Source organism: Vigna unguiculata, chromosome 9 (genome assembly GCF_037176805.1).
Source record: "Vigna unguiculata cultivar grain cowpea cultivar isolate G323 ecotype 2 chromosome 9, ASM3717680v1, whole genome shotgun sequence".
Taxonomy (NCBI): Eukaryota; Viridiplantae; Streptophyta; class Magnoliopsida; order Fabales; family Fabaceae; genus Vigna; species Vigna unguiculata.
In genome coordinates this window covers 31328592-31339233 of record NC_140800.1, presented here as the reverse complement: position 1 = coordinate 31339233, position 10642 = coordinate 31328592, and the positions used below count along the sequence as shown (strand labels likewise).

The 10642-nt window shown below is 32.2% G+C and overlaps 1 protein-coding gene across 2 annotated transcripts; it reads right to left on the bottom strand.

Annotated features, from left to right (window-relative positions):
- Window positions 1–4377: 4377 nt before the first annotated feature.
- LOC114163288 (UDP-rhamnose/UDP-galactose transporter 6-like) lies at window positions 4378–10006 on the bottom strand. 2 transcript variants are annotated; one of them, XM_028047508.2, is made up of 6 exons: window positions 9819–10006; window positions 8735–8959; window positions 7466–7650; window positions 7169–7369; window positions 6630–6791; window positions 4378–4987 (listed from the first exon to the last, which is right to left on the bottom strand). In XM_028047508.2, exons 2-6 carry the CDS (start codon window positions 8862–8864, stop codon window positions 4664–4666), a joined length of 1002 nt encoding a protein of 333 aa, XP_027903309.2. In that variant the 5' UTR covers window positions 8865–8959; window positions 9819–10006; the 3' UTR covers window positions 4378–4663. The 2 variants fall into 2 exon arrangements, with proteins under 2 accessions (XP_027903309.2, XP_027903310.2); XM_028047509.2 differs by having other exon boundaries at window positions 9641–9839.
- Between the last annotated feature and the right edge of the window lie 636 nt (window positions 10007–10642).

The window sequence follows — 10642 nt, the reverse complement described above, 5'->3', positions numbered from 1 at the left end:
TAGTTTAAGTTTAACTCAACCTTAAAATACTAGTTTGCAAGACAAAACATGAAATGCATAAAAAGACAATGTTTATTTAAATACCAATATAAGTGGATTAATCCATATTTCGATTGAAAAACTTGAATCCATAATGTTAGTAACCAACATTAGGACCGATCTTTTCAAAACTTGTCTCATTATTAATAAACATAATGTTTCCAAAATAAAAAAGAAATCAAAGTGTTATGAGAATCACAATTCGAATCAAAATAGTACCGCTAGCAGAAACATAATCACTGACTAGTATTTTATTATTTATGTTGACCATCTAATATTTAATTTTTGCCAAAGCTATGAAATGTTCTATCAATATTAGGATAAAGAAGATGTAAAATATGTGAATTGGACCTCATCATAAAGCACAAAAGATAACAATATGCAAAAATGACAAGATCACAAAATCATATATTTTTAACATGAAAGTATGGAATATATGTAAGACGTATAGAGTTGATAAATCTCTAATTGGTGTAAGGAAACACCACCAAAATTTTCAATTTTTTTTTTTTACAAATATAGGTATGTAAAGAAAAATGTCCCAAAAATACTAAAAAAAACTTGTAGTAAATGGAGGAGTTTTTGATCGCCATTTGAAGTTTTTCTCTACTAAATTTTTGTTTCTAAAAACATATGACTATTCTCTCAAATATTAGGACCCTAGTATCAAATATATACCGAAAAAATTTACCACAAAAAAATTGGGTAAAAAATCAGGTGAGTAGTAAAATCACAAAAATACAAAAAAAAAAAAAAGATTTTACTAGTGTGTGAGTAATTGGTAAAAAAGAAAGTACACCAACACAAGCAATCAATGGAGACATTTATGCATTGTCATGATTGAAATCCTACAAGTCTACCATCGAGTTTATTTTTTTGACAACCAGAACCACGTTTTATTGTTTTAATTCATTTATAAAAAAGAGCAAATGTCTTGTGTATTACGGTTTGTAGATATTTCATTTTTGAAAGAAAAATGCTTAAACCTTAAAAAATCTTTAAAACATGATAATTCGTTGGATATTGATGGATTTGATTTGATTTCTGAATTAAATATCTTAAGAGAAATTATAGGTTTGGACAATGATAAAGCAATTGACATTCTTAATTATATAGAAAGAATAAATTATTTTTCAAATGTATATATAACTTATAGAATAATGTTAACAATTTTAATGTTATTTCTTTCCACCGAAAGGACTTTCTCAAAGCAAAAATAATAAAAACTTATTTAAGATCAACAATGTCTCAAGACAGATTAAACAAATTAGTTCTATTATATATTGAGAAAAAGATGTTAAATGAAATTAATTATGACAATTTAATAAATAATTTTGCATAAAAAAAGATTAAAAAATAAATTTTAAATAAAAGACCTTATTTTTTAAATTTGTTTTAGGTCTCCCAAACCTTTACCGTTCCTGAGGTGTTGTTATAGAAAGAAAACAAGAAGGGAAGAAAAAATTGCACCAAAATGTAAGAAAAAAGAAAGTCACGAGTCTTAATTTAAATAGTGTTATGTCAAACGTTTACCATCTAATGTAAAACTTGAGATTTATGTTAAACTCACATACAATGTGACATAAATGTTGAATTTTACGTCAAACTCCAAACAATTCGACATAAACAAGTGTCACTTTTTTACAAAAATATCACCAAACATAAAATCAAAACAAACTAAAACAAAGCAAATAAAATAAAATAAAAATAATTAAATAAAATCAATATACATAGAAAAAACATAGCAAGTAAAATAAAATCTAAACAAATTAAATCAAGATAGTATACATGATACTATATTATTATTGTTAGATATTCTTATGAAAAATTATACCATTAATATATTCTAAATAAATTTTAGAAAAATTATTGCTTTGTATTCTTTTCATTCATATAAGAAACTTTTAAAGTAATCAAACATACTAATTAATTCGATTGATTGTTTATTGTTTTAAAATAATGTACTAACTTTTTATATTTATAAATATTTATATTTAATAAAGACAAAAAGTATATATAATGATCATACAAATTATTAAATATCGTATAGAACCATAATTTTGTTTTCATACTATGATCCCAAGTTTTTTTTTAAATTATGATTCGAAGTTGTTTCACTTTTTATTTTAATTATCTTTATTTGATACTAGTGTAAACACAGGCGCTATCGCGCCTGTGTGTACACATTTTTTTGAATTATATTAATAATTGATGATGTTGTAATGTTATTAAGTTAATAAATAAAATAAAAGTATATTTATAAAAAATAAAATAAAATGTACGGAGAAAATAAGAGAAAAATAACTGTTGATGAATAGTAGGAGAAAAAAAGAAAAAGGAGATAAGTAAATAATTTTATAAAAACTTATACAAATAACCATTAATTTTTAAAAATTTAATAAATAATTAAATTATAAAGGGTAAAGTTGGAATTATGAAATGTGGACACAAAAGAGGGAATCCCCTTTATATATAGTTATAGATACATACACACATATATATATATATATATATATATATATATATATATATATATATATATATATATATATATATATATGATAACAGTTAGGAACATGGTACATCGAAAAAAAGACGGTTATCTTTAGATATTGACATCGTAGGAAGAAGATAGTGATTGTGGGAATTCTCATTGAGTCAGTAGTATCTCAACAACAAACATAATAAGCCCAGAAAGCATAGGCTTTCTCATTGGTGATCTCATTCTGCAATATAACGAATTCATTCTTTTGATTCCTCCATATTGTCCTCAGCAACCAACCAATTTCTCCATCATCGAACATCTTTCATAATAAACAATACTACGCTACAAAAGTCAATATACCCATACTCCGAGAACTTGTATTTCTTTCTTTCTTTCTTTCTTTTTTCTGAAAAAAATGTGCATGAGTATACTAGTTCAAATTCTTCAGAAAAAAATAATTGGGGAAAACTTATAAAAGTTACTCAAAAGCATTCTTACTCAAAGTTAAGTCTTTTAACTATTATATCAGTTCAAATTATTCTTACTCACAAGCATCTCATGAATTAAAATTAGTTTATTAAAATAAATGTTATCAATAAAAAAGTGAAGCGTTTTTGAAAATACAGTTTGATCAAGACAAATTCATGATTGCAACAGAAAACATTGAAGTATTGTATTAGGAAGTAGAAAAAAAAAATAACAAAACTGAAACTTATCCTGTAAAAGTAATTATGAAGTAAAGAAGAATTTTACGGTCTAAAATTTATTGTCCAAAATAAAAACAATGCACAGTGGATGTATCAGAAAGTAGGAAGCAAGTAGCACGCGGAGCAATTTACATCGAAAATTAACGTGGAAAATGAATAGTAGAAGGGGGAAAACCCAAATATTTTACGTTGGACAGAGGCAGGTGCTGACCTGCTACTACAGAAGTGCTGGTACGTGACGCCATAAATGTCAAGTTTTAACCTAATTTTTACTGTTTTGCATGAATGCATCATTCCCCATGTCTCAGAAAATCAGGCTTTTATTACAGGTCCTGCTCTCCCATTGTCTCAAAAGTGCTGTGTAAAATATGCAGATCTAGCTGTTGTTGGGACCATGGCAAGTGAATCCTACAAAAACCTTCCAGAAAGCAACTTCAATTATTCAGGATTAGGTTACTGGGAAGCCCACCTAACATAACGTTAGGCATTTACTATGCTCTTTTATTTAGCTCTGCCAATCCCTGCCACAACTTACTTCAACCTTTCTTGTTTTTTCCCTACAGACAAATCAGTGCCTAATACATTTCCGCATATCACAGATATAAATTTTTCTTTAACTGGACAGAATATTGAACATAATACCATGCCTTATTCTTCCTACTTAAACCTAATTGGATACCAAGGTAAATTACTCTCGCTAATAATCCATCTCCTGTCCAAACACGGTCAAGGCAATATATGCCTTTTATTTCCTGTTTATTCCTCATATGTCGGTTTCTTTGTTGAGTGTTTGCTTGCTTGTTGCTTGTTTTAGCACAACAATCCATTTGAAAAGGAAATTGATACTTGTTTAGTTATGAAAGGTTCTATTGATTCTGAGGTGGAGCCGAAGTGAATCACTCAAAGATTATAAATCATCTACCAACACACATTCCTGTATTTCAACCCAACACGTTCCCTTTGAACCCAATGACGTATAACATGTTTGGGTTACCACGGTAAAGCATCCAAAAGTACTATTAGAGTATTAGGTACAAAGCATATCATTCATTCTTCAAAAGTATGTTTGACACATATATAAGGAACGCAATTCAAACATGCTAATAGTTGTCATGAGCAGAAGGTTAACAACAGAACCGTTCCAAATGGAAAAAATGGAATTAAACTTTACTATAAAAGTGACAGTAACATTATCTGTAATTAAAAAAATGGAACATAGCATAGATTTTTTTCCTCTTCTAACAACGCTGTTTCCCCCCATTTCCCTCCCAAACAATTCATTAACACAAGAAAAGATATGACTATGATCTATAAATAATTGGGAATTCACTCCAGGTATAATGAAAATTAATCCAGTTCGCTGGACACCTGATTTTCCACACAGTTAACCAAAAGTTGCAGCACTTTCTCTCTAGTGAATTTCTATTATTTTCTATGCCTTCGTGTCTGGTTCAGAGGACACAGGTAGTGAACTATAATCTTGTGTTTTGGGAAGGGAAAAGCTACGACGCTCTTTCCCCCCTGGCTTAGAAGAAGCATTGCCATACCAGACCATACCTGCTATTGCAACGATCATACCCAGAACAACATGTAGATTAAGACCCTCTTTTCCAAAGAAAATGAATCCCAGGATTAGGACCAAAATAGTCTTCATGTGACCAAGGACTTGGAATGATACAGCCGTGAACCTACCGATGCAGATGAACTGACTGAGGTTTGTCCCTACTGCAATGGTGCAAGACAGAATGATGAACAACTGCAGACAGCACGAGCAGCTCAGTTTAATAATAGTGTTCCAGTAGTCACAGTATTCATTATTTTCTTGAGTAAAGGTACTACACTGTACAGTATTTATAAAGTTGACATAAAGTTTATACATATTTGGATTCTCCCCTTTTCTTATGAAAATGCCCGCGTCATTTTCCAGAGAAAGACAAACAAAACGTGCACAGTCCATACACAGGAAACTGGTCCCTCCACAGAATATATGTTTCTTAAAAAAATAACAGTATTTTCCTACGGTAAAGGGGTAGGATCCAAATCCTTTAGAAAAGAAAATGGCAACTACATCATTTGGTTCTAAGGGAGACCAAGGAAGGGAACCCTCCCACATTCTGTGCATACCGACCAATGGTCAAGAATACACCGCTTTTATTTACAAAGAGCTATATGCATGCTGCTGCTGGCCAGTATAGTGAGACAAACAAACTTACATGGATGTAGTGAGATTTCGTGCATATGGATACCGCCAGTAGTATAGAGATAAAAGAAAAAATTTACACGGATGTAAGAAAGTTGTTCATGCCTTTTACAGATACTGAATGAATACGCCCGCTACCACCTATATTTAGCATTAGTTTGAAGCAACAACATAGACCACGGAAACAATTGTAGAAGTATTACTGGAAAACTGGGGTGGACGAAATAAAAATCTCCAATACAAAAATAGGGAAGTGGTCGACTGAAACAAGATTGTATAAATCTAATTAAAATCTTCAACATTTACACAACCTCAGAAAAAGTAACGATTCAAAAAGATAATTTTTCCTTCAGACGTACATAAACATTCTCATATTTTAAACTAGATTGGTCAAATTATGATCACAGAGAACCAAACGTTTCAATATGTAAATGAATTTAAAGGATAAGTTAACCTTCCAAGCAGTACTAGTTTGGACCAAATACAGAAATAAATAACTATGAGCCACTTTTCAGAAATATTATTTCTTTTATACTCAAAACATTTTGAAAGAGGAGAAAATTAGATATGAACATGCATTTGATTTCATAGATGCTATTAGTTAACTAAATATCCACTATAGGGAGTAATGAAAAGGGCACAATGAACACCTTCGTTAAAAAAGAAAGTCCATCTCTTGAAAGAAACCGAGAAAGTCGTTTCCCTCTAAAAAAATAACGTGCATTAGAGGAAGTTATCTGGATTGTTATGACACTTTGAACTTCAAAAGCTATTTACTGACCCTAAACAGCAAATCTGAAGTTTTGAGAAATTCTTAAGGAATCTACTAGAACTTCAAGCTGTAAGCAACACTTAGAGGACTTATATAAATTGAATATGAGACAGTTTAAAAGAAGTATGAATCAGTTAAGATTAAGACAACTCTTAATCAACCTAAGGATGCTTTCTCAATGTTTCTATGCAGCAAGCTGACACTGAATTTGGGCAGCAGAATTTTGGCACTCACTTCTACGATAAGCAATATGTAGTATATTAACTTATGTCCTTACAGTTAGAGTTATTTTAAACTTCTTACCAGAAAATCTGTCAGCCTAAACCTGATATAGAAATAAATTTAACTAGTATTCACTTCTCTCCGTAATCACAGCAAAAAGATTCAAAGAAAAAAAAAAACTAGAAAGAAATAGAGAAAACTTACAATGGATGTCAAGCCATATCCGTAAGCATCAACTCGTTTGCCTGTCAACCAATAGTCAAGAAAGGGGCCTACTAGCAGTAAACTTCCTGCCTGTGCTGGTGCTGTGTGGCCCAACAAGTTAAATGATCCAATAGAATACTTCCTCTGAAGATAATGCACATACTGCACAAAAGTTTATTCTTAAATATCATCCCAACACCCAACAAGACTGAGGTCATGAAACCAACAAAAGCGAGAATGCTTAGAAGTTTTGTAAACTAAATCAAGTTATCGAAGTCTGTTATAGATGCACCTGAGAATACTGCTTGCGATACAATTGCAGAAAAAACAGAGAAAAATTATTGTAGGCTTCCCAATTTTATAATTTAAAGTTCTATAACAAAGATAATTGATTGTTAAATAAATGAATGTTGCCAACAAGTATACCAGAAAGTGAACATTTACCAATCCAAAACTGCCTTTATGAAATGAAATTCAGTTTGATTGGTTTGTATCTCACAGCTAAAGATTCAGGTTCGATGTTAGTGTATGATACTTACATACTGTTGCAGGGCTGTGCTCCAAACTGCTATCAAAGCAGCAATAAAACCTTTTGCATTAACACTGACATCGGTGACTGTACAGACAGCAACACCAAGCAAAACCAAAACAATACTAAGCTTTGTGTCCCTTGAATATCGTACATTGTCCAAGACAACCTCCAGAAAACAGGATACTGGAATCATGCTCAGCTTAGCAATCTGAAAAATTTTATTTCAAGGAGGAATTATTATAAATATCTAACTTAACTTTATTATAAAGAGAGTTCAAAATGTTGCTGTAAGTCTAAATGTTACCTGATAAAAACCAACAGAATTCCACATTAAACTCACATTCATCCCAACGATGGAGAAATTTGCAAATAAGACAAATTTGATTATATCAGATAATGGAAGATGAGAGGTCTGAATATATCCCAGCGATTTAAGAATGAGTGTCAACAAAGTTGTCGTGGCAAAATGCAGACCAGTTAAAGTAGTAGCTGCATAATAGCATTATATAATACAGAAGGTCAGGATTCAGGAGTGGTATAGAAGTTCAGAAACAATTATTTGTACTCCTTACAAGCTACATAAGAAGAAACTAAACCAAATAATTCTTTGCTTCACTGGTAATAGAAGAGATTTTAAATCTATCATCCAATGCTAATCTCAGTAAGTTCGTTTACGCTATTTTAGTTGAGATATACAAATGGTAATACTGTCGTTACTAATATAAACCGAAAAGCACGGAAATGGAAAGGTTGTTCAAAAAATACTTTCCTTGTAGAAACTTTGAACGCCTATCTTGAACATGGCAATTAATTTTTTTATGAGAAGTTTTTCTTTTTTGCAGATTTTGCACATATTTTTGGTATTCACATCACTGATATAATGTTTGCAGTCTGTACCACATCAGCCTGTTGTCTGAATGCATACCTTCTGCTCAGATTTTCTGTCTAGCGCTTTTACTGAACAACATAGTATTGCTTACAGCATCTGTGATTCTAATTTATCACCTATTCAACTAGCACCTAGGAATAATGTATGATTCTTCAAAATCATAGGAAAAGTTTATACCGAACAGCACCATTAAAAGGTAGACACAATCAAAACATATCAACTTAAAGTATTAGCATTTAGAGAATGAAACTAAAGTCAGGATAAACTATTCAAAGTCTCTATACTATAGTTTCTTACAAACCACCAAGCCAAATGCCCATCCTATAGGATTTTTTCTAGCTCACTCCCACGCTATATCACATATCCAGTCTATTAGGCCATTTTATAGTTACAACTGAACCACATCTTCAATGACCTAATCCAAGATGCTATAGTAGTGCAATCGGAATTAAGCAAACAGATAATATCAAAGTGAAGTTACCGTCATAAAACACGCAATTTTATCATACAGAAAAGCTTTCCCCTTCTTTACCCCTTCAAAAACATACATGTGTGACACCAAAAGAATGCACAAGATAGGTAGTTCATCGAAACAACACATAGAAAAAGAAGCATAGCATCTTTTAAATCAAAGGCAGGCAGATCAAAGATTCTCCGATGGGAAAAGTAAAGGCGAGGTCCTACCAAAACTAAAACCATATGTAGCCATCAGGGCCTTATTCACGAGGATTATTCCCACAGAGGTGACCACATTGAACAACCATGATGCTGCATCAAGAGAAGCCTTCCGATCACCCTTGCTTATAGAAGACATGTTGAACTAGAGCTTCCAATACAAAGACTTAATTTCTCAGAGCTCTGCCTTCATGCAATAAGTGAATCACTAGTTTCAGAATCGTACAGCTTTATCTGTACAGAAAAATAAACCATGAGAAGAAGCGCAATCCTAATTCCCTATAAATAGAGTAAAATTCTCATACTGCTCCACATTTAACAGAGAGGAACACGAAACAAAATGCGGTCTACCATAACCAAGTAAACAGTAGAAGTTTATAATAGTATACAAGGAGACTTAAAAACAAAGGAAATCAACAAGAAATATAAAAAATCCTATCCTCCCTTCATTGATATCTCCGTCCATGGAGTTGACATGACAACTGCAGCAGAGGAATCTTCCACTATATACACAAATATAGACACATAGGGATATATATAAAGTTAAAAACAACTGATTCTGAGATTCTTATGAGTAGCTCTTGTTTTATTGGTCAAGACATCCCAAAAAGGGGCAAACAAAAAATACAAAGAGACATGCGGACAGGGAAAATGGATATTGAAGTTGGCGAATTGCACACTTACACAGCGAACTACGATTAACTACAACCATAATCCTAAATCCCGAAAGACACGATTCAGCCAATAGAAAGCAATAGCAAGCTAAATCAAACCAGAACAGCACAATCTCATCAGATCCATTACTATTTTCAACAATATACAGTAATTGAAAGCAGATTGGAGCTCCAAGCAAACAAAAATCACGAAATTCCAAAAAATCCGTTAGGAAAAGAAACAACACGAGGAAAAAGCAACCTCAAACGGAATCCCGAGCGTGGATCCGCGATCCCTAATTAGAGAGTGCGGCAGTAAGAACTAAGGAGCAGAAGAATTCCCTAGACTAAGGAATCTTAAAAGAACGAAAGAAAAAAAAAATAAGAAAGGAAAAAAGGTTGGTGATAATATATTGCGTGAAGGTGTTAAAGGAACGCACCGTTGAGATGCAGGGAGAACGTGGTGGTGGTGTATGGTTGTTTCCTTTCCGCGTTGGGTTTTAAAATGGAAAATTGGTGCGCTGTGTGGTGTGGTGTGGTGTGGTGTGGTGCGGTGCGTGGCGTGGCTGTGCTGCTTTATTAACGTCCAGATTCAGTGACCTGAGGAAAGGTGAGTTGCGGGGAAAGCAGCAACAACTGCAAAGTAAACGGTATGTCATCGCTAATTAATACTACTAGTCAACTTCACTCGCACAATTCTCCTTCAATCACCACCATTTTTCTGTTTTTTTTACTGCATTTCCTTAATTAACACTACTTAATTAACACATCTTTAATCACCTATAGTGGTAAAATCTGAATTATGCAAACAGATAATATCGAAGTGTTATTTATTCTGGATAAACTAAAGTCATACATTTACAGTTTTAGTTGTTTCACAATTGGCACGACTATAATTAAATAGAAATAGAAATTTGAAATTTGAGAGACAATAAATAGACTTATCCCATCTTTTAGGAAAAAAATATTTAAGCGTGTTCTTTTACCATTTATTATGATTTTATCGGTGTTGTTTTATTTGTGTTTGGTGCGAAAATTTGGCTGTCTTTTCAATTGGTGTGAGTGAGCATGATCGTGAAACCTATTTTTTAAGGTTATTTTTCCTTGTTCCTGTGTGTCTAGCGTGTGTTTTTATCTACAGCAAATTATTATGGGTCATTGGGAATCAAAGTGATGGTTATGTTTAAGGGAAGATTTCATTTTGTGGTTAGAAATACGTTTTCAGGGGAAAATGATTAGTTGCTATGTGTCGATCATGCAAGCA